At 39.2% G+C, this 24,401-nt stretch overlaps 1 protein-coding gene across 3 annotated transcripts; it reads left to right on the forward strand.

Moving 5' to 3' along the window:
* Positions 1–9: 9 nt before the first annotated feature.
* On the forward strand, positions 10–24,312 carry GPLD1 (glycosylphosphatidylinositol specific phospholipase D1). 3 transcript variants are annotated; one of them, XM_005506027.3, is made up of 25 exons: positions 10–1,032; positions 3,929–3,984; positions 4,919–4,997; positions 7,278–7,375; positions 8,565–8,675; positions 8,949–8,997; positions 9,494–9,548; positions 10,514–10,621; positions 11,345–11,372; positions 11,460–11,599; positions 12,560–12,625; positions 13,181–13,304; positions 13,837–13,976; positions 14,853–15,039; positions 16,044–16,154; positions 17,119–17,193; positions 17,584–17,740; positions 19,696–19,837; positions 20,517–20,616; positions 20,710–20,803; positions 21,355–21,531; positions 21,823–21,983; positions 22,248–22,274; positions 22,366–22,416; positions 23,356–24,312. In XM_005506027.3, exons 1-25 carry the CDS (start codon positions 936–938, stop codon positions 23,431–23,433), a joined length of 2,511 nt encoding a protein of 836 aa, XP_005506084.2. In that variant the 5' UTR covers positions 10–935; the 3' UTR covers positions 23,434–24,312. The 3 variants fall into 3 exon arrangements, with proteins under 3 accessions (XP_005506084.2, XP_064911256.1, XP_064911255.1); XM_065055184.1 differs by lacking the exon at positions 3,929–3,984 and having other exon boundaries at positions 4,919–5,011; XM_065055183.1 differs by lacking the exon at positions 3,929–3,984.
* Positions 24,313–24,401: the final 89 nt, after the last annotated feature.

A 24,401-nucleotide genomic window follows, 5' to 3' on the forward strand; every position in this document is an offset into this window, starting at 1 on the left:
GCCTGCACCGCCCCGGAGGAGGGGCCGCGCCAAAAGCGGCCTCTCGGCGGAGCTGGCCGGTGGGCGGGTAGCGGTGTTTGTTCTGCCCTTGCAGGGGTAGCGGCGCGGAACTGTTGAGGGGCTTCTCAGTCGGGTGTCCCCAGCCGCGCTGAGACCCCGCTCCGGAGGGAGATGGTGGGCTTGTGCGTGGTGGTTTGGCTGCAGGAGCACCGGCCCCAGGGAGGCTGAGGTCGCCCTGGGCCACTGGCCCTCGCCACCGGCTCCCGCGGCAGCCGCGGTCGGTCTCTGGCCCGGGGGCCGTGCGGAGCCCCTGCCCGGCGCCACCGTCTCGCTGGGAGCGGCGTGGCCCGGCACAACCAGCCAAGCTCACAGCGTACGTGTGGCAGGGGCGCTCAGCGTTGCCCTCTGTAGAGAAATCAGGCTTTCAGTCCGGATCGTAAAACCCAAACTTAAGTGTGCGATGTCCTGTCAGCTCACCAAAGCTTACGAATTTGTATTGCGTACAACTAAGGAGCTATTGTGTTTCTACCAATGCCACTTTGGCAATAGGCTCTGTTTTTTTGGGAACTCTGACATAGCTGTTGTAAGGCAAACACATCATGAGCCGGATGAACTGTGGGATGCTGTTCTCTGCTGTGCTTTTGTATGTTAACAGAAACCTCGCTGCTGCGGCGCAGTGATGGCAGTAACACTGCCCTAACCCAGAGATACTACAGAATTCAGGAGGAGAGAACACCTATAGGTTATTTCCTTTTTTATAAGTTATTTTATCTGAGATAAAGAAAAGCATTGATATAAGCCTCTCAAATACGGCAGTCACCTACTTGCTGTGTCAGCAATATGTCTGAAAGAAAAGGCATGCTCTGTAACCTACATTTCAAAGGTCAGAGTGCTACTGCTCCAGACTTCTGAAAATCACAGTTCGAGGCAGCATCATGGCTGTTTTGAAGATCTGGTCTGTTTTGCTGGTTATACTATGCCATTTCTGCAAAAGATGTAGCCTGAGTGGCATTTCAACACATGTTGAAATAGGTAAGAGATGTTCAGAATTGATTTTCCTGTCTTTTGAGTTTCTTCGGAAGATAAGTAAATTTAGATTTATCTGTAAAGCGAAGGGAGGAAATAAAGTAATGAGCATTCTGCAAAATTAAAAAAAAAAATGTTAACAATACATAGGATAGATTTGTTGTAGTTTGGTTTTGAGTTTTGAAACTTTACTGGTTTTATAAGCAAAATGCTTGAATTGTTTTGGTTGCATGTTTTTCCATCTCTTAAAACAGAGGCATTATGTAACTGGAATGTTTGTGTCTGCAAGTCTTATGCAGACAGAGTTTGGTTTGGAAGAAGAAGATGAATACTCAAATTATGGGATTGTTATATTTAAACTAGAGAACAACAGATCATTTGTGGTAGCTCTGTTTTCAAATCAACATGTATTAATTTTGCTGTACATGCGTAAAATAGATAAAATGCTGTAATGTGATTGTATCTATGACTAACATGAAAATTTTGTTGAGTGTCTCTTTCTGGTAGGTTGCTATCTGTAGCCTGAGCAGCCTAGATTTGTAGAGAATCACGGAGAGAACTGAGTGAACATCAAAGTGGGGGAATAGTTCTGTTTTGAATTTGTTTGCCTGTGTGTTTTATTTTATTTATTTATTTTTTTAATCTGTTTTCTGCTGTAGGTTTTGCAAGAACACTCATGAGTAGTGTGAGGTTATTCTGAAACACTGACTCATAATAAATTAGCAGTTTTAAGTGTTTGCTCTTCTGTTTCTGGTTCTAAATTTGTTGGTCAAACAGATAGTAAAACGTATGATGTTGTCTTTATTCAGGTAATCTTCTCAGAGTTTAAGTACTGAATATATGAAATTTTGAACAAGTTAAAAGCTGGAATAATTCATGCCATTCATTTGAGGCTGAGAGTATGTTCCCTTACTGAGTGTTGTACCCTTGGTCTGCATCCTGCAACTGTTCACTTTTCCGCGTGATATGTCAAGAAATGCGCAGTAATTGGTAGGAGAAGTCGCACTGCCTGAGGTTAGGGGAGCGTGTCTGTCTTTGCAAGTTTGGGGCTCTGAATACTGAATACGAGCTTCTGAAAACTTGAAATAACAGACGTGGCAGAATAGAGTGTATTTGCAAGAAATCTACTCAGAAAAACAGATCTGGCACAAAGCAGTCATTTTTTTTTCTAATCAAGAAAGCATATTGCAGAAAACTTGTATTTATGTAATTTAAAGATCTTGGTTGACTGAGAAGTAGTGTGTACACTGAAATATGTGGTCATAGTTTACAACAAATTTTTTCCATTTGTCTGAGAATTACGTTAAACTGGGGTGAGCTCTGATGCTGCTAAAATCAGTGCTTCTGTTAATTTGCAAATAAAAGTCAGCGATGATAAAATACTGAAAGCTCTTGCCAAATCCAAACACTGAGTATTCCAGAAAAAAACAAACAAAAACAAAACAAAAAACCCTACAGTGTAGAAAGGAATTCCTCCCAGCACCAAAGTCTGTCCTGGACAGACTTCTGAAAGTACTTTTAAAATTGTGAAAAGCTCTGCCTGTTCAAAATGTTGGTCATGTTCCGTGTGCTCGGCAGGGCTGTGCTGTGTCCTACTTGGCATGGCCTGATTGCTGGGGGCAGCTCTGAGTGGGGAGGCTCTTCCCTCCCAGGGGCTCCCGTCAGACCCGTGGGGCTCTGTGGAGCTGAGGGGATCCACCACGAAATTTGTCGTAAAGGTGAACTTGTGGGACTTGAGCCCCCAAGAGTAATGAGGGAAGTCTCGGGGATGTGAGACACAAAAAGCAAACTGCCAAATGGAGACTCTCTGACACTGGAGAGATGTGTGTTGTAATGGCTGAGCCTTAAAATGACGGACTTTTGCTGTTATTTTTAAGTTATTGCTGTCTTGGTGCAAGATTGATCCTTCAGATATCTTACCATATTGGTACAAGGATGATTTAGATCAGTGGGTAAAATTCAAAGTGAAAGATCCTTTGAACCCACACAGTTTTGTCTAGATCTTATTGTAGAGTGAGGATTTATTTGTTTGTTGTTGGGGTTTTTGTGTGTGTGTGACATTTAAATTGTAAGGATCAGTTTTAATTCAGCATATTCTGGGTTGTCTTGACCAGTCTTAGTTTGTAAATAGCTTCAAGTGAGGAGTAAAACTTATTGTGGGAAGCCAAGACGATAACCCATGCATGCAGTTTCAACCAAATAATGTTAGAGGCAACATTGGGTATTTTTAGAGTAGCATTAATAGACTATCCCTGGTAGCTAACATTAATTAGGAGACTTCATTAACAAAAAGTGATGTCATTTTGTTTCATTCTCTTCTTATGATTGCTCAATAAATATCTGACTATTCAGTGAATAAATAGTATTATTTACCTTGCTGACTTTAGATTTTTGTTGTTTTTTGTATATGTTAAAAATTAATTAGTGTAAAATATCCCCATTGATTCCTGAGGTACCTTTTTCAATGTTTAGGGCAACAGTGAAACTTAAATACAATTCAGGTGAGTCCTTTACAGCTAGAACTTTGTGATCTGGACTCCATATGTGCTGGATGTGATTTCATCAGTTCTCTCCTGTAGTTCAGTTTTGGGCTTGGGTAGTTCCTTTTCCCTGTGATTTCGGCTTTGTTGGTCAGCTTGGGAGCTGGGGATTAAAGAGAGAGTGATGAGACCTCGGTGCCCAGATGTGCCACAGAAACAGCATTTCCTTATTAGCTCCCTAGGTAAGAAAACAGACACTCTCACACATACAGAATTTTTTGAGAAATCATGTTTCATGCACCTGTGCCACTTGGCTTAGATATTGCAATGCGGGTTATTCTGGTTTTGATAATGCTTATACCCAAACATGGGCCTGGCCACAGTGTACCTGTAAATCAATACTTCAATATGTTGTTTTTCAGCACATAGAGCTCTGGAATTTTTCATTAAGCATGAAGGGAATGTTAATTATAGACAGGTAGGAAGTGCATTGTTGCTTAATTTTGTACACTTTTCTTCTGAATGTTTTTCTGTCTTCTTTTCTTTATTATTTATTCTCAGTAATATGCATGTAAATACTGTGCCTAGGCTGTATTTTAACCTTTTTTGTTGAAAATCATTTGACTACCGAATACTGTTAAAAATATGTAGCAATTCTAATAATGTGTATGTACTGTGTGTAGTTTCTCGCATGTTTTCCCATCTTCTTAAATCATACCCTCTGTGAGTAGTTGTATTAGAAGAATCAGTAGAGGACTTTTGGAAAGCAGATTTAATAAACATAAGAACAGCAAAATTACCGTAAGGCTTTGAATTTAGTCTACCACATGTCATATACCTGATTTCTGAATGCTGCAAATAGCTTTTCCTTTCATGGGCTGTATCCAGCAGATCACTGTTAGCATGTGGACAGTTTTAATAAACACATAAACAAAACACGTGTGTTTTGTGCTTAAAGATGATATAAAGAAGACTATTTTGTAAAACTTGATCTTTTATCAAAGTAGATCACTCAAGGGAAGTATTTACATTGTCTGGTGTAGACAGCTATGCTGTGATTCACAGGATGGAAGTTGGCAGCTCAGGCTTCGTGTCTAGTCTAAGAGGAGGAGGGCACCTTCCAAAGGTGATTTCACCAGCACCTTAGGTTATACAAATACTTTCCTAAATAGCTTTTCAAATTACAGTGTATACTGTTTAGTTTAGTTTAGTTTCACTTACAAGGACTTGGTGGCAGGGGGTGGAGAGGGGAAATTATGGGGGATGGTAACAACACTGAAATAGCATATTTTACCAATATAATAGTTGTATCTTGCTGGATATTTAAATTTTATCTTCAATATTGGCAGTAAACTGTGGTTTTGTGCTGTATAATAACATTCTGGTTCCTTTTTCCCCCATCCTTTTCCTAGTTATTACTAAACCACCAAGATGCATTTCAGGCTGGGAGCATTTATCCTGATGCCTTTTATCCTCCAATCTGCAAAAGTGGTAAGAAAAGCCTTGTAAGTCAAATATTGTAGCAACTGCACTTTTATGTGAAAATCCTATAGAATTTAGTAGGGTTGAAAATAGTTGTGTTGTAAGAAATTAAGTATGGCCCAAAATACCTTCCTGCTAAAGCATACATCATTTTTGTTAGTATTTTGAGCCTCTTTGTAGAACTTTATGAGAAAATGATACATTTGAAAAGGCTTTTAGAAAGTAACTTCTGGAAAAATGTAACTGATGTGTAGGCAATTGAATAGAAGGATGCCATTTGACTAAATTAGCTCGCATTACTGAGTACTGTATTGGGGAGAAACTGAGAGGACAAAATGATATTTTTTCTATGTCTTAGGGAAAAAAATTAGCAAATGGGACAAAGCCAGCCTGTCCTCCAATCCTCCAACAATGAGGTATTAGGATGTTTAGGGTGATATGTAGTTTGTGTGAGTATATCTGACTAATTGGTTGTTGATATCTTACTGAAGGTCTAAAGTATTGGAGGTGATTTATTTTAGTGGGTCATTCAGATCCATTACATTCAAAGTGTTCTCAGGATCTTTGTGTTGCCTCATCTTTTACACGTTTTTCAGATGAGTGCCAGTGCCTCCACTTATCTCAGTATTTGTTTTGCATGCCTCAAACTGCAAAATCCTTGTTTGTCTTTCCAAGGACACTTTCACCATCTTTTCTCATCACCTGCTCTAGAGATTTAAATCACACAGTGGCAGATAGACTTCTCATTGTTGCTCAGTCATAGGTTGTTTATGCTGACTGTTGTTTGTGCCAACTACAACCTCCTTGGTTCATACTCTGATAGGCAGGTTGCCCCATCCGTGTTGCCTAACAGGGAATCTTCTCTGTTGTTGTGTCGGGGTGCTCAGTATGCATCCAGATTGCCCCTCTGCTCTGGCATTTCAATACTCGTTTTGTCTCCTGTCACTCACTAGGTCACTGTTCCTGGTCTTCTGCCTGGTTCTGCTAACATCTTTTCACAAACTTTAGTTGCTTTTGTCTCGTTGTCAAGACTGATGCTCTCCTGGGATTTCTTAATTTCCTGCCTTAACTTGGTTATTTCTATCTACCTCTTCTTCTAACAGTTTTGACTTCTGCCTTATACCAGGCCAGTGATCAGAGCCTCTCTATTTGCAAGCTCCAGTCCACATTCCTTCCCTAAAGTTGAGGTCCATTTTGTCTTGTTTTATACTTGGGCCACTTGTCAGCAGTCTCTTTAGAAAAAGTTGAAGAAATAGGTAACTCTCCAGATATGAGCTGTTTTAACAGTGTGCCTCTAGATCAGGAACAAAGCCATTCAGACTGCCTTTCCAGGCAGGAGACAAACATAGATATAGAAGTCTACTCTGAACGTTTAGTTTTGGTCCAGTAAATCCCATCCATATGTTATCTAGTGCAACTGCACTGTAAAATGTCATGAAGCCAGGAGGTGACTGAATCACCCACAAGGTCTGCTCTCTCAGCTTCAGCATTTAATATACCTTGACCTTTTGCAGTTTCACAGTTCTGTATGAAGAAATGCGTACTCTTCCTCCAGGTGTACATACATACTCTTTCTCCAGGTCTGAACAATCTTATCTCCTGCCTATCTTTTTCCACCTTAGAGAACTTAATATTGTGGTGCTTGGTCTTGTCAAGTCAGCATCAGTGTTAGATCCTACATAATCTCTTCTGCACAAATCCAAGTGAGAGTAATAATTGATACTTCAAAGGAAAACCTGACTTCTCCTGCTTTGCTTTGCCCTTCTTCTGCTCCTACATTGACTGTATCTTGGCAAGGTTGCCATTCTGTTGAAAATGATGATGAAATAGCCCTCCTCTGCCCCATGGAAACTGATACCTGTCCCAAAGCATGGTGTTTTGAGTTGGCTGCCATGCCATCAGCTTTTCTGCCGTACAATTTGATGCATTTATTTAGTCAACAGCTTCTTTGTCAGCTCTCTTTATCTCCTGTACTTGGGAAGCTGTTTTTCATTGCACTGTACCTGCTCACAAGCACAGGGAAAAGGAGCTGGCACAAAATTTGCAGATGCTTCAAACCAAAATCATAGAAGGTAAATCTACTATCTCTTTTGACAGTATAAATTATATAAAAATATGTCTCATTTGGCTCTTCTCATATAAGTGGATTGCAAAACGTATTGTGTATACAATATGAAATTGAACAAAAATATATTTTTATATGAAGAAACCCTTTTCTTTTCTTCGTTTCTTTTTTTTTTTTCCTCAAAAAAGAATAAATCAAATACTGATATAATTTTATTGCAATAGGAATATTCCATGATGTGTCAGAAGACACTCACTGGTCACCATTTCTCAATGCAAGTATTCACTACATCAGAAGGAATTATCCTCAGCCTTGGGAAGAGGTAAGAAAGTTTGATTAACTTTTGATTTTACTTTCTACAGTTTTCTTCAGCTTCACTTGTTGTTGCAGTTTCATCCTTTGGGAAGTGTAGAAAAAATACACATTTTTCATTTAAAGTCTCTGCTGACATAGGAAAATTTGAAATCCTGTTTTCATCTTTACAAGACAAAAAAGTTAGTTTCCATATTAAGTCTACCAGTTGTCTCCAATGTGGTCTGGTGCTTATGATACCTTTCATAGGTCCAGATTTTCAAATGTTGTTGGTGGTCTTGCCTTATTGGCAGATCTAGTTGAGTGTTTGCCACTTGAAAAGCAGACATCTTTTAGTATTCTCACTTGTGAAATCTTGGACTTAGTCCAGATTGCTCTTTTTTATGGTATAAGAGCTACACAGGAGGAGAAGAAAAATAAATTGTCAAAGTGAGAATTATTTTAAAGGTAATATTGTTTTCCTTACAGAAGAATTTGCTGTTCTTTCTCTGCACAGGAGAGTCATACAGGTGGAGCAGAATTTGAGAACATTCACCCTTTAAAACCTTAACAAGTCTGCCTGCCTTTTGACTGGCCATTAGTGGTATTGATCTTGTCAACTGTTAACCCTTGGGAAGTATAAATTTGTCAAAAACTGTGATTCAGTTACAGTTTTTTGAAAGACTTCTGGAACTTAGAGTGATTCAGTGCAGAAAAGCCTTTTCTGGAGAAACAGAATTTCCGTTGCTGATAGATTTATTCCAAATAACTTTTCTGTTTGTGGGAATGAGTAATTTCATACTTGGGCTTTATTCAGGTGCTTTTACGGTGAACAGCACTTGCACAAGGATGTCTTTCTCTCCTCTGTGTGCCTGCACAGCACCCGTGGTGGCAAAGGGGATTCACTGTTTGGAAGTGGAGGTGTTTGTCCAGAAAAACACTTTAGTACACATCTGACTTGAAGTATACAAGTTGTCCTGGCATCAACCATGTAATTTTATGGCCTTGGACTGTATAAAGTGAATAAAGCTTCTCAAGTCACAAAAAGTGACTCCAGCATCAAAGAATGAGTGGTCAACACTTTGTCATGCTAAGTTCTTGGATTTTAAGAGTTTCTCACCCATATCATTGTAAAATGCCCTTTACACAAAATGCTCACCTCTTCTTAAAGACAGGAGTAAAATTACTGATGTTACTGCAAGTGGATTGTTGTTGTGTAGGCTACGGAGAAGCTGGTGGCTTTCCTGTTCGGAATCGCCTCACATATGGTGGCAGATGTTAGCTGGCATAGCCTGGGCATCGACCAAGGATTTCTAAAGGCCATGGGAGAAGTAAGCCTGTATTATTTTATTACTGATATAACTGGATTTACTGAAATTGATAGGTTAGCTTTGGAATCTGTTGGGGAGGGACGAAAAAAGCTGGAGCCCTGTTTTGGGAAAATTTTCAGAGAGACATAATGTCACAAACTCTGTAAGAATGAAGTTGGTCAGGTTTGGGACATGTAAACTCAGGGCTGCTTATACAATTTGTTTCTGTAATATGTTTGTATGGAAGGATGAGTAAAATAAACGTACAGTTCTCTTGTTTTTCTCTTTCTCCAGATTGATTTTCATGGTTCATACTCAGAAGCTCACAATGTTGGTGATTTTGGTAATGTTTCTGTTTGCTGATTGTAGATCCTTCTATTGGAATAACTAATCCCCTTCAAAACCACAGTGGGGGATTCTGGCTCTTACCCTGTGCAATGTAGGAGCCAAGAATGAGTCATATGGACACTATATTCTCACTCCCATTGCTTGCAAAGCCCTGCTATACCTGTCCTCCTGCTCCATGTTTTGGGAGATGTGATAGGGCATATGGACACTTGTATTAAAGCCAAAACACAGGCTGAAGGGTGCTAAGGTTTAAATGGAGTCACTACTGTGATTTTAAATTTTACATTATTCTTATTCTTTGGAAGTATAAAATATGCAGCATACTTTCAGGTGAACCATTTATGTATTCTAAATGTATAGTTGGAAGATCTGCTATATAAACACAAATAACATAGCCATACATAGCTTCATCCATGCTGTTATCCATAATATATATTTAATGGCTTTGGTTTGTTAGGCTTTGTGGTTTTTTTTCATTCTTCCAACCACAGGAGGAGATGTATTGAGTCAGTTTGAACTGGACTTCAGTTATCTGGCATCAAAATGGTAAGATAATGAGGTTACTTTCTTTAATAATTATTTCTTCTTACTCTGTATACTCACTGTGTTTTAACAAAATGCTGTCTTTCGTTATCTTTCTTTCAAAAGAAACTCCTGAGGCTATTGGAATTTTTCTGAGTTTTATATTCCTCACATGTTTATTTACTGTTCCCTGACATGAAAAATGGGAAGGTCCAAAGAAAAAAAGAGTTTTACTTATAGGAACTTAGTAAGAAAGCTTAAATTATTTATCTCTGAAGGGAATTATAAGTAATCATATATAAAATAATCAGTGAAAAAGGTTTGCTGAAATGTCCTAGTGATTAGTTAAGTAATTTGGTAAAATAAATCTCTTTTAGATTTCTATTTAAAGTTTTGAAAGTTGAGGATGTTCATGGTTATAGATACTGTGGAATTCAGACAGGTTTTAAAAGCATTAAAAAAAGCAGCAGTTCTAGATATACACAATTATTTTCTCACAGTTTTCGACTGATATAAAAAGCTCACATGCCTTTAGTTCTGCTGACAAAGTAGGTAATTTGAGTAGTTTTGTTTAAGTAGGATATAGTTCATCTAGGTACAGAAGGCACAACTCATCATTACTGAAACTCCGGCATAGCTGTGAGAAATGTCTCTGGCTACAAGTAGTTTTGGCACAGCAGAGAGCTGAAGATTAAGTGATCACCAAGTAAGGGAAACAGTGTGAGGAGTGCAGAAACTCCACACGCAGTAGCCAAAGGGAATCGTTCTACAGATTTCTGACTTTGAACCTAAACAAGAGCAGAGTGGCGTGCAAAGAGTGACTGCACCTGCAGACCTGGTCTTTCTGGCGTTTGTAAATCTTCATGACCTTCTGTAGTGTTTCGAAATTTAGAATATTTTAAAGCAGGCTATTGCTATTACAGAAGCTGTAATCTTTTATCGGGTGATGTGGAAAAACTCTCGTTTTAATACCTTTGTCTTGTTTTTAGGTATGTACCTGTCAAAGACCTAGCAGCTATTTATAAGGAATTTTATGGAAGAGAGATCATAACTGAAAGCACAATTACTGACTGTACTTACCTGCTGTTTCTTGAACTGTAAGTTGAATAGCTTTGTTTGGGTTGTCATAAGTGAAACATATGTAGGAAAATGATGATAATCCTATTTGAAATGCCTTATGCATTGAGGCCAGCAATATAGACTCCCTACTAGACCTCAAAATCTTAAGACATTTAGGTTTTTTTTAGTGGCTAGAATACAGATTTGGACTGCTTAATGACTGTTAAATTCATTATTACACCACAGATTCAGTATCTTAGCTATTTAACGAATTTATGCATTTAACATATTTATGCCTATTTCTTTGTAAACAGCTGTATCCTCAAGTACCATTGCATTGTGGCATGGTAGCAAAATACTTATCGTGTACTGAAGGAGTAGTGTACATACCTAAATAGATGGCTTACCGACACTTTAGATAGATCCTTTGAAGTCCAAGAATAATTCTAAAGATACTTTTGATATCTGGCAATGTCTGCTTTTGAATATCCTGAACAGCCTAGGTCTATCCTTTATTTCAGTTTATTACCAGTAGTCATGCAGCATTTATGAACATCATGAATCCTTCCAAATAAGGGGAGCCATAAAGTTAGCATCATTCCTTCTCACATTGCAGCTTTAAAAAATATATTAACAGCCAACAAGGAAATGTAATGACTTGCATAGTATTTACCATACAGAAACATTGAAAATAACTGTTTAAATAATTAAATATTATTAAAGGAAGCAAATTTATTTCTGAATATTATTTCTTTTTTCAGGCATGGAGAAAGGCTTGCTGTTGCCAAGGTTGGTTTTCTGTTTTCTTTAAAAAAATGAGCATATAGAATGAAGACAGTATAATCCATTTTACTAAGTATGTTATTTGTCTCTTAGCTTTTTCCAACATATGCTATTAAATCTCCGTTTCTGGTGGAGAAGTTTCATGAATATTTCCTTGGAGGAGTGGATGACATGGCGTTCTGGACAAACAATATTTTTGAGCTGACAAGCCATATGCTAGAGAATGGAACCAGGTATAGCGTGTTTCCTGCAATACGAAATGCAGTAGCCAAGTGCTGACACCCATTAAATTGTTCTTCTCAAGGCAGGTTCTTTCCTAGAAGAGGTGCTGAGCTTTAAATCCTGACTTGGACAAAGGGCTGTCTTTTACCCAGGTGCACAGGGTTGCACAGGCCTTGAGTTCTCATTTATTACATGTTACTACATTACATGTTATTACATTACATATTATTCCTTTCCCCAGGCTGAGAGGGAAAATTTGGGGCATTCCATAGTCAAGGGCCTGCTTAAATGTTGTGTAGCCATGCCTTGAGGTTCTGCCTGGCCTGGCAGTCTGAGCTGTGATTGCACCTTCTGGCTGCTGTCATCAGGCAGCAAAGGTGCCCTTTCCTAGGGGAGATCAGACACTGCCTTCAGACATTTATGGTAAATAGGATGAGAAAGAGTAAATACTCTAGTATAGGAAGCACAGGCTTGCACTCCGAATATCATAATTTTATAGAAGCCTTGTACTGCTCTGTCACAAGTGTAACCTTACTGTAAATAATTTCATAAGACTAACAGTGTCAATTAATTCATCCATTGATATGGAAAATATCACTGTAGCTATTTTGGGAAATGATGTTTGAAAGACAATACGGCATAATCTGTTGTGTTCTTTGTTCCAGAATGGCACTTTCATTAAAAGTGCTTTAGATTAACAGAAATTGCAGGACATGTTACTATAAATTACGATAACTCCTTTAGAGTTATGTAAAGACGTGTGAGATTCATATAGAATCTAATCAAGATCATGAAAATAAACATAAAAGGGATTTCTAAGGATTATAATGATGTTCTGATTTTGAATAATCAGGGTTACTTGAGAAAACTGATGACTTCTAACAGGAGAATCAGTGAGGATAAAAGTTGTATTTTTAGTTTCACTTCTATTGCATGAAAATCTTTAAACTGTATTCTGCGTACTTCTTTAGTGGCTGCTTCCTGCCCGAGAACCCTCTGTTTATAAACTGCACAAGAGAACACAAGGGCAACTATGTGTAAGTACAGCTCTGAGGGTTCAAAGATTTGCTGATGGGAGTCCTCTGCTAATATGGACAGTGAGCTATTGAAAATTGGAGATCTCTTGGATTATCTTTCTGTGTGTGAATTTGAGATTCTCTTAATGTGAATAAGTAAGCTTCATAAAGGGGAACTGCAGAGAGCCTAGGAGAGACTTTTACCTTCCAGCCCAAGGACACAAAGACTTACCTAGCACTTGAAGTGCTAAATCTTCACACTTTATTTGGTTGTCACTCTTTGTTCTGCTAATCTTGAAACTGCTGATTCATGTTTACCCTTACCATAGCTAAATTCTCTCCTGATTTATGAACAGAAATATGGAACTCAGCTGTTTGGGGCACAAGTGTATATATTCCTCTACCAAACATCTCAAGAGATACCAACTTAACTGGTGTCTTTTGAGAATTCCATTTATACATGGGAGAAATGGCCACTTGATTGCATGCAATACATTTGTTTCTCCTAGCTTTATCATAATAGTCAAGTCATTAATTCAGTTGTATAAATTGTTATTACTGCCTTCTTTATTTTAGCAGAAACAAGCAATCAAAACATGAACATCAAAAGAATGCAACTTCTTTGCTTACAAAAACACTTGAAAAGAATATAAATTATACAGAGAGAGGAGTTCACTTCGACATACAGTCTTGGGCAACAGTAAGTGAGAAATTCAGAGGTGTCTGGTAAAATTCGGCTCTGTATAAAATTGTTTTAATATCTGTCCAAAATGCTGCGTGATGGAGCAGCATGTCTGCATGTTAGCATTAGCCCCTGACTTCACTTCATGGAGATACCAGTACCGTTATTAAGCTATATATTTGTATGTATGTCATAAATACTAAATTTTTCCACTTCGGTTGTTGTATAGTGAAGTTACAATACATCTTGCAGTGCCAAAAATGACAAAATAGATTTTTAGTATTTACGCATTAGTATTTACATTTTACAGAATCAAATGATCACTTTTGGGGGTTGAGAAGTCCCCCAGTGAACAATTAGCAGTACTCCATTTAAAGCATACAAATTTTTATCTCTTTCTAAAATGGTGTGTATGACCTGAATCAGATCTGCTTACATCAATGTGATGATTTGTGCTGTTGGTGACTTGCATTTGAGGTACTCCATAATGTTCTAGCGTTTCAGCCTGTGTTGTGGCTGTTCTTGTGTCTCTTTATTATTTTTATTTCAGAATTCCCTCCACTTGATAAAACGTGCCTTTACAACCTATGCCTGGAGAATGTTAGCAGCTACACATCAGAAATCTTCTAAGCACATCTCCAAACCCACAGCTTCATATTTTCTGACTACACCTTATGCTAGACTTGGATGGTTGGTAGTTCTTTTCCTCCCACTTGCCCCTTAATTTCTGAAAATTTTGAGTACCCACCAAAATATTAATACTTATTCTTTGCATACTCTTTAAAAAGTGACTGTTCAAATCAATTAGTGGTACAAATTTGGCTGAATGGCTTATGTTGTCTGGCCAGAACAAGATGTTAATCTGTAAGACCTTCCTTTCAGGTGTTAGTATAAGCCTCTTTCTGTAGGTACTGAATAAAAATGTATCAAGAGCAAAATTTCCATTTGGCTGGAATTCTAGTCAGACAACCCCTTTCTTTGGGAGGGTTGTAAAAGGGTAATAAAAGAAATTTGCATTGCTGCTCATCTTGTGTTATTTCTTCTGACTCAAAACCCAAAGATTTAATTCTTGAATTTACTTTGCAGCAGTGAAATTAACAGTAATTAATTATTTTCTCTCCACATTCCATCTCTGAACTCCAACATGTTACTGAGACCTGTCACCTCTTTGCTTATCTACTGTTAAGTCTATTGGTTAAATCAGAGGTTCAGTTAAAAAGGTACTTAATTTCATCTTTTGTATTCTGTTGCTATGTGCAAGCAGCCCTTCTTCATGCTGCTTGCTCTGATTGCTCTCAGGTGCCTTGTGTCACTAAGTAAAAAGCAGTTCCTGCAGATCTCAGATGCATTAATGGAAGATGAATCTTCAAGGCTCTGTTTTTATTTAATTCAAGAAAGTAAAAATCAAATATATAATATGAAAAATGCTGTGTAGATTTTTGGAAAAACAGAGGTGGAAAGACAGGTTTTGTTTTACCTGAAAAAAGTAAAAGTGTTTATTTTCTGCTCATGTTGTGATAGTCTGGAAGCTAATACTATGATTTTGTTGACTCCCTTGCTATGCAGGGCAGTGGTCTCAGCTGATCTAAACCAGGATGGATATGGAGATCTGGTGGTTGGAGCACCAGGGTACAGCACACTGGGCCGTGTTCAGATAGGACGGGTGTACGTGGTCTATGGAAACCAGTCAGGTTTGCCACCAGAGGACATGAATCTAGATGGGAAAGCCGATCAAATACTACAGGGTTATCAGGTGAGGGGTCAAGTCAGATGTTTGTCATTTAAATGTTTTTGCCTGTGAATGTGCTAAGTTTTCACCAAGCAAATACCTCTCCTGGTAAAAGGATGTCATATGCGTTTCAAGAAAAATAACCCTTACTTAAGTCACAGGAGGAGTTAAAGCAATGGTGAGCTGTAGGTTCACTATTATTACTGTGCCAGAGAAGAGGGGCTTAAGAACATAATTTGCCCTCAAATAAAACTGAGGGAGTCTCTCTGTACATCACAGTATAGCACATTCAAGTCCCTGCATTTAAGAAAATATTGTGATTTTTCTGTGCCTTTTTCACCTAAAATTATTAATTCAATATAAATTTCAATTCCTTTGAAGCTACATTTTTTCATTAATTGATAACTTATCATAAAACCATTGCTTGCCTTTACTAAGAGTACACGTTCTTTAAAAAAAATGGAAAACTATGATTTGATATGACAGTGACTGGCTTGTAACTGAAAAGCAGGATCCAATGACCTTTTCAAGTAATAAAGGTGATCCTTTGTAGAAAATACCTTTATTCACAAAGAAGAGAATAGAGGGAGATGAAATACGTCTCCTTTTAATCTGTTTCTCTGGCTATGAACTGTGGAGTAACAGCCGTTGTCTTCTTACAGAGTGTTTTAGTGGTTCACAGCTATAATGCTGCTAACAGGAAAGATCATAAGCTTAACATCAATGGTCACTAGACTTAGAAGAGGAAATAGTGAAGCAGCACCATATCATGTTCAGTTATTGTGTATTTTAGCACCTCCACATCCTCCAACATAACAGTTGACTGCAAGTTAGTGTATTAGTATGCCAGTTATTACTTGGGAGAACAGTGACACTAAGAAAATGTGAAGAATTTTTGGGTTAGGTTTTTGTCATGTCTGTTTTCAGTTCTTTCTTATGCTATGATTGCAAATGTGCATTAGGTTTTGATGATGGTTTTGCCTTGAAAACATCCACTATTTTCATGAGATCAATCCCTCTTCTTTTAGCCTTCAGGAAGATTTGGTTCTGCCTTGGCAGTCCTGGACTTCAATGAGGATGGAGTGCCAGATCTGGCCATTGGAGCACCTTCTGTGGGATCTCAGTTTCTTACTTACAAAGTAAGCCACACACATGGGTTTGCTGGGCTTTTTTCCTCTCCAAACAGAACATTTTTATTTATACATATGTTTTTAAACAGTGAAATGAGAGAGAAGATTTCTGCTGTTGCTCAGAATGCTATTGTAATTTAAACACAAAGGCTTACAACATTTGTGGGTACTTTGACTACAGCAATGACAGCTATATGTATTTCTCTTTCAATGTCCTTTTTGCACATTAGAAATCCAAATCAAATTGCAACTTTGCAGCACTGATGTGCTGGAAATGTAAGGAGCCATTCATGAAATACAAGCATACCCTTTTTATTTAGGAACAGAGAGTCTAGAATGGACATCATGCATCAGTGAGCATTGTCACAGACCAACAGATGATATCTAAAATGTGGTGTGAACACAGGCACACTTGCTAAAATAATCAAGTTACAGAGGTTTAATGACTTGCAGCTTACTAGATAAGCCCATGTAATGGTCCCTGAGTATTCTCGGCTCATGCAAACTGAGAGGCAAAATGTTTTGGTTTAAACCACATCCATTAAGCTTAAAACTCTTCAGAATTTCAGATACTGACTTATCTGCCTACACAGGAATTTAAATGCTTTTCTGTAGACCCACTAGCTTGGAAATTTGCATGTATCTGTTGTATTGCATTAAATAATAATTAACAAAATTTGAGCCACCTGAATGTATTTATAAGGAATAAATATACAGTACACTGTCCTTGCTCCTTACCTGCAGCATGATGAAAATGTACTTCTCTAGTTTGTAGCCTTGTTATAGCAGTACCCATTACAGCATGGCTATTCTTCGGTTTGGGGTAGAAAATACAGTGTAATGAGAAGGCTCTGGTAGGAAAAATTAATAGCCCTTGCAGAACTGTTTCACTCCTTGTGCTTCGTCTTGGATTTCATACTTGGTGCTGACATGGAGATGCTCTCATGGTGTATTTACTTTTCCTGTTGTTTAGGGTGCGGTGTATGTCTATTTTGGCACAGAAGGAAGAGGCTTGGCATCTCAGCCAAATATTACCATAACTTGTCAGGTATGTTGATCAGGCTGACATAAGGCTACACACACAGGAGGAGAGATAAAGGGGAAAAGGGCTTATGGGATTAAAAAGAAGAGTGTTAAAATCAAACTTCTAATTGCAAGGGAATTCAGACTGATGGGGATGGTGCAAGCAGGTGCTTGCCTAGGTTGGTTGTGTCTGGGAAAGACACTTGTACTCCAGTGCAGGGGAGGCAGCAGGGTGAACAGAAAAATGCGTAGTGCTCCAAAAAAACCCAAAGAAAACAAAATTGAAGTCAGGGAGTGGGAGGGTAATTTGATCAGAAGCAGACCAAGGTAGCTCTTTAAAAGTAAATTGCTCTATTTTGTTACAGAATTGGTGGTTTCCGTTCCATTTCAGGCTTAAACTAACTTTTTATTGCAGTATTCCTACTGTAATCTTGGTTGGTCCCTCCTGGCAGCTGATGTTGATGGGGATGGAAATGCTGATCTGGTTGTGGGCTCTCCATATGCACCTGGTGGTGGGCAGCAGAGAGGATTTGTGGTTGCATTTTACTCTTATTTCAACAGGAGTGACCAAGGTAATATTTATTGGGTAAATTAACCCTCCCATATTTTACATGACTGTTAATTTGTTCCTAATTAGTCATAGGATAATTCAGGTTGGAAAGGATCTTGGAGGTGTCTAGTCCAGCCTCCTACTCAATAAGGGGACAGCTCTGAAGTCAGTCCAGATTGCTCAGGGCTTTATCTAGTCAGGTCTTAAAAACCTCCAGTGACAGATACTGCACATCCACTCTGAGCAGCTGTTCCACTTCTTGGCTGTCCTCATAGGGAAAAAAAATGTCTTGTTACAGCCAGTATGAGCCTCTCTTGTTTCAGCCTGTGCTTATTGTCTGTTGTCCTCCCACTGTGCATGGTGAAGTCAGAGGCACAGAAGGCACTAAGTACCCCAGTATCCTGGGCAGAGCCTCTCTCCTTGTTAACCTCCTCATAGGTACTGGTGAGCTGCTCTTAGGTCTGCTCTAAACCTTCTCTTGTCCAGGTTGAATAAGTCCTAGTCCCTCAGCCTTTGCTTACAGGGCAAATGCTTCAGCCCCCAACCATCTTGGCGGCCCTCTACTAATTTTGTTCCAGTTTATCAACATCTCTCCTGTTTTGTTGGATCCAAAACTGAATAATGTATTATAGGTGTGATCTAGGGAGGAGTAAAGAGGGAACAATCGCTTCTCTCAGTCTCTTTGATGTGCTCCTGCTTATTATAGCCCCGGATGGTGTTGGCCATCTTTGTTGTTAGAGCCTCAAGCTCAGCTCTCTTCCACCCAGGATCTCCAGGGCCTTTTCCACACAGCTGCTCCCCAGCCTCTATTGCTGCAAGAGCATCGCTTTTCCCAGGGCCAAGGATTTGCATTTGTCCCCTCTGAATTTTGTGAGGTTCTTATCAGCCTGTTCCTTCAGCCTGTCTGGGTCCCTCTGAGTGGTAGCCCTACCCTCAAGTGATAGTCCACAACCTCCTGTCAATTGCCAACTTCATGAAAGTGCATGTTATTGCCATCTTCAAATAATTTATACTAATTAAAGGGTTTAATAGGATGAGAATAATGATGGACCCCTAAAAGCACTCTGTCACAGGCATTCAGAGCACAAGCCACTAACCACCACCCTGTTAGGGTGGTCATCTCAACCAGCCTTTTCCCACCTGGCTATCCACCCATCCAGACTGCAGTGTGCCAGCTTGGATACGAGAACATTGTGGGAGATAGTGTTGAAACCTTGCTAAAACAATGGATTCAACCCTGTATTGGTGATACCAGGGCAGACTCACTGATCTTCTGTGGAAATTTGTACATGTACCTCAGAAGACGAATTTTTGTCATTCTGTGTGCTCCTTCAAGGGGCCAAAGAGGAATGCTACAAGCTAATGAGTACAGGTGATGAGGATTGTTGTGAAAGATGGAGGAAAGGCCACATATGGAGCTACATCAAGTTAATAGGGCTTGGGCAGAATACACAAGTGTTCAGAGCTTTGTCAGAATAATGTAGTTGAGATTTCCAATAATGCTTAATTTCTGTAGCTTGGTCTACTTCATGTAAAATTAGAAACCACAAGGAAAATGGGTTTCAAAACACTGCTGACTGACATTTTTGCAAAACCAAAACACAGAATGAATTATTTTGGTGAAAGCCAGAATTATTTGAAGCTCCTCCCACCCTTGAAGAATTACAAGTTCCGATAAACAGTTTTAATGTTATCCTATCCCTAAAAAGGAATCACTAGTTTAGGGCAGGCTTGGCTGATAGCTTTCATGTACTTTGTGTAGGCTATTGCAAGGATTTACAAGTCAGCTGTGTTGAATACAGGCTTTCACCAGCTGACCGCACAAGCGAAGTTAGCAGCAGCTGGTGCCGTATCATGGACAGTGCAGCTTTGCTTATAGAAACTTGTTGTCATAGGATGAATCAGTGGAGGACTGATAACAGATTTTTCTGTGCCAGGGTACACTGAGATTTCATTTGTATTTTTTTGGTCTGACAGGACTTCTGTCAGTGCAGGATGCCAACTGGATGGTGAAGGGGGACGAAAATTATGCTTGGTTTGGATTTTCACTTGACAGCTGCCAGCTGGAGAACAAAACATTACTACTGATTGGTAGCCCTACCTGGAAGAGTTGTGCTGGGTGTGTTGTATATGACAGCTTGCTCTCTCCTCCATTCTGCCCTGCTTCTGCAATGTTTAAGATTTGTAATAGATTAGACTTCCAGCTTTTCAAGAAGTTTCCTCTTCATTCTTATTAGAATATTTTTATTAAATTCATATTTTTATGCCTTCACCCTTCCTCGTGAAAAGAGAGGGGTCTTTAGACCACCTCATAGCAGGGGTGTCAAACTCATTTTCACCGGGGGCCACATCAGCCTCATGGTTGCCTTCAAAAGACCAAAAGTAATTTTTGGACTGTATAAATGTAGGATCTATAGAGAGGGTCTTTGTTATTTAGAGACACTTAAGAATTACTTGGGTTTTCTTGGGGAGGAGGAGAGAGGGCACAGAAATGCTGACAGGTAATCTCACCTAAATAATCTGATAGACAGCACTTACTTTGAGATAGCATTTTTAAAAGCAAACCGAACACAAAAATGTATTGGGTGATAAAGTAGTGGATGGACAAGCTAAGTCTGTGCTCTAAATGTCATATAACTAGTTAGAACAATCATAGGAATTACTAAAATAGATTTCTAGAATTTGGCAGCCACTATTATTCCAAACTAAAATGGAAAAATATTTTAAGAGGAGTAATCCTCGCTAAATGTACAAAAATATGTTGTTACATACAAATACATTCTGCATTGTAATTCAAGCTGCAATCCCTTCCCATCGGATGTCGGGCAGAGTGTTGGGAAGGTCTATGGGTATAACCCACCAAGCATAGAGCGCTGGTTCGCCGTAACTGGAGACAAGGTAAGGCTCCTTCTGTAGTACAGGACCTCATGAATAATTTGAAGTAAAGTGACATTCTGTAGAAATGACATAGGTATTTCAAAAATCTAACAGGCGATGGGCAGAATGGGTTTGTCTCTGGCCAGTGGTGTGATGTCTGTGGCTGGGATCACAAGGACAGTTTTGGTGGTGGGTGCACCTACTGCAGGTATGTCCTGAATATCACAAACCATTTCTACTTCGGGATGTTTGTTTCTGTATGACCAGAGAACAGATACCAAGTTAAAAGCTAGAAAAGAGACCTTTAATTTGCCACATAATTGGAAAAAAATATTAGAAATAATCACTGTAATCACCTATGAGTGCCTTGCCTTTTTTTTTTCCTTCCTTAAAATTAGCTTAGCAGCATTACTACCTTGCATTATTTATGTAGCAGTGATTTGCTAGTACACTGCATATTTATTGGAATTTAAACAACAAGGTATTTTGTCCTTATTCTGGCAGCAGGCAGTAAGGAATTAGAAAAGTTAAAACGTAGAACTCTTTAACTTGAATGCATTTTTACCCTGGTATTATTGCTAAGAGATTGGTTTTATGCTAATTATCAATGCAGTATAAGGTTTGATCTTATTTCATAAACTATATTAAATTTGTCCATGGTATGTAATGCCAGGATTACTTGCTGTCAATGTATTGCAAGTATTAAACCCGAGTTCTGGTGTCTGATGCTCAGCTTCCATTACCTTTGTTTTTTTTCAGATAGCCTGTCGAGGATTTCATTTATAACCTCAGTGCTGCACCAGGCTGGACTGGCGCTGGTGTATGACCTGACAGACAGCACCAAGCCTTCTTTGCTCAGCACATTCAGTGGGGACAGGAGGTTTTCTCGTTTTGGAGGAGATGTATTCTTAAGTGACCTGGACAATGATGGACTAGGTAAAGCTTGATGAAGCTGGATCAAGGGTGAAATGTTTTATTTTGGGCAACAGGAAGACTGGTCACCTACATACTCACACGAGTGCTGAGCACAGTCTGCTTCCTCAATTGACCTGTCCCAATATTCCATTGTGCCCATCCCAGGCAACTCAGTCAGAAATTGAAACATTTTAACTGTCATCGTTATTAGGAATTGTGGCATCTAGAAGTATGTAAATGCCAATTCACTTCTGTTTTGGTTTAGCGTTCATTAACTTCCAATGTGTTGTGTCATTCTTGCAATATTTGCAGATGAAATGATTGTGACATCCCCACTCCGAACTAATGACGCCACCACAATACTGTTTGGTGGGACAGCTGGCTACGTTTACATTTACAATGGGAAGCAGGCGTCCTCAGGGAATGTGACAGGCCACTGCAAATCATGGACATCTCCCTGTCCTGAGGAATGGGTAAGAAAACATAAAAATCAAGTCAAGACATGAGGTCATAATGACAGCTAATTAATTACATCCAGTACAAATATCCTGTGTGTTCTGGCTTAGTTCCAGAAAACAGAAGGTTTACTTGGTTCTGAATCCTTGTGATTTGGCTCCTCCTGGTTTTTCTTGAATTCCTTTGCTGTTTAGGAGCCAGGGTTATTGTACTTGTCTTCTACCCTCCTAGTGTGGTTCTCTCCACTGACTTTTTATTTTCTCTTTTTTTTTATTCTTCAGGCACAGTATGTTCTGATTTCTCCTGAGGTAAGTAACCAGAAAACAAACCACAGAGAGAAACAAAAAGGTCCCACTTAGAAAAACTAGCAGCATTATAACAAGTAATGTTATTTTACAGGAACTATCAAGATTTGGGAGTTCTGTTATCACTGTCAAATCTGCAAGAAAGGTGAGAAAAATTACTGTAGTCAGTTGCCTCAAAACATCTACCTTATTTGCATCTACCAGTCAACATCTCACATAGGTATTTTACTCATTTGCAAAAGTCTTAAGTGCTTTACATAGTTTTCATTTAAGTCAGCCTCTGAACTGATAATTAAAACCATTTTATAGGTGGATGAACTATTGAGTTGCCAAAATTTTGGAACTTGATACCTGAATTGAAAAGAGATTGCTTTCAAATGGCCTGATATCTAAATTACTTAGGACGTGACTGACATAACCTGTGTGAGTTATGGGGTTCTCTGTGTGATTACTGAGAAATCCTCCGTGCTGGGCTGAGGAAGTGTGCGACTGGAGGTGTTCAAAAGGCATTTAGACAAGGTTCTTATGGACATGGCTTGATGCTAGAGTTAGGTTATGGTTAGATTAGATGATCCTGACAGTCTCTTACAACCGAAATGATTCTATGACTGGTCTTCAACAAATGGTGTCTGACTTCTTGCTGTTAAAACATGCAATGGAGAAAACCTGGAACTGTAAATTCTTCTAACTAGGCTAGGGTGCGTAATCCAGCACCTAGAATACAGGCATCACTGACAGTTCCTGCACAAGTGCGAGGCCATTCTCCGAGCAGATGCCATAGCAAATGGCACCGATCCAGTCCACACTCCAGCTTCATCTGTATTGATCTTACCCCTGAGTAACAGTTTCTGTTGGCAAGAAGCGTATTTGACTGCTTCCAGCTTCTTCCAGTCCCCAAATTAAATAGTCTGTTTGCTGAATCGTTAACTGCTATTCTGATGAGGTGGGTTGCTCTCTTGTTTCTCCTCATCACATTTCTGTAGACGCTAGTGATATGGACAAAATATGGTTTCCATTAGAGAAGCCTAAGGCAGCCGTGTGCCTGGAGTTGCATTTTGCTAACCCTTGTTCTGTATCTCTGCAGAAAGAAGTTGTAGTGGCAGCAGAGAGAAGTTCGGCGAAAGCTCGGCTTGGTGGAAGGCTTTTTGTCTACTCGCTCTGAAAGTTCATGGGAGCCTTTAAAAAGAGGGCACAGCTGGTATTACAGTGAAGAATCTCTGTAGTATCGGTGGTACTTACCTTAACCCAGACAAACCAACAGAGACACATGACAGCAAACTTTTGATAGACAGATGACACAGATAGGTAGGTAGGCTGCTAGGTAGTATTAAGGGAGGGAATGATGGTCACTGTTTTTAAGTGAACGGGAATATAAGCATTCATGGTGGTTCGACTTACAAACCAACCAAAGCTATGTCAGTCATGTAGAAGTGGAAATTAATTCTCTTGCAAGCAGTAGCATCGCTTCACCTAGAACAAACCTGAGGCTGAAATGAGCAGAGGCTGGATTTTGGTAGTAGTATTTGGCTGTATGAGGAATGTTCAGTGGTCACCTTCTTTGCTGGTCAGAGTATTTTCTTGACAAAACCAGGAAATAATAGCACGTAATTTACAACTCCTTGTAGACTGTGATTAAGATAGGGATTCTAAGCAATCAAAAATTGCTGTAAAAATAAGAAGCATGGAGGAGTGGCAGCTCTAAGCCAGACAAAAAGGTGGGTGCCAATCAGGACTGCCTCTGTCTCTAGCAAGTCTTGGGGGCCACCACATTCACGTTGTAGAACAGCTGGGATCTCCCAGGAAGAAAAGCACAAACAAGACTGGTTAACATTTGGGAAGTGCTCTTGCTTTTGCACCATGGCTGAAACTACTCTGATACCCTTTGCTTGTGTTTTCATGTACAATTCCATGACTATGGTAACTTAGAATTGTTAACAGATTTTATTGTTAACAGTATTGTCTTCAACTAATTAACGCTAGTTTTGTATGATGCAGGTTTAACAGTGTTTATCAATTACCTATTAAACAACTTGAGCAGCAAGATGTGATGCTATTATTACCATCACTAGTTCATAGATACATATGTATATGTATTGTATCTCTCTTGCCTCCTTCACAAACATACAGCAT

Source organism: Columba livia, chromosome 2, assembly GCF_036013475.1.
Source record: "Columba livia isolate bColLiv1 breed racing homer chromosome 2, bColLiv1.pat.W.v2, whole genome shotgun sequence".
NCBI lineage: Eukaryota > Metazoa > Chordata > Aves > Columbiformes > Columbidae > Columba > Columba livia.

Coding starts and splice junctions, on each gene's coding strand:
- GPLD1 (XM_005506027.3), top strand. CDS start 936: ATGGCTGTTTTGAAGATCTGGTCTGTTTTGCTGGTTATACTATGCCAT. Junction 10,622..11,344: donor TACCTGCTGTTTCTTGAACT/GTAAGTTGAATA, acceptor TTCTTTTTTCAG/GCATGGAGAAAGGCTTGCTG. Junction 12,626..13,180: donor GAACACAAGGGCAACTATGT/GTAAGTACAGCT, acceptor TCTTTATTTTAG/CAGAAACAAGCAATCAAAAC.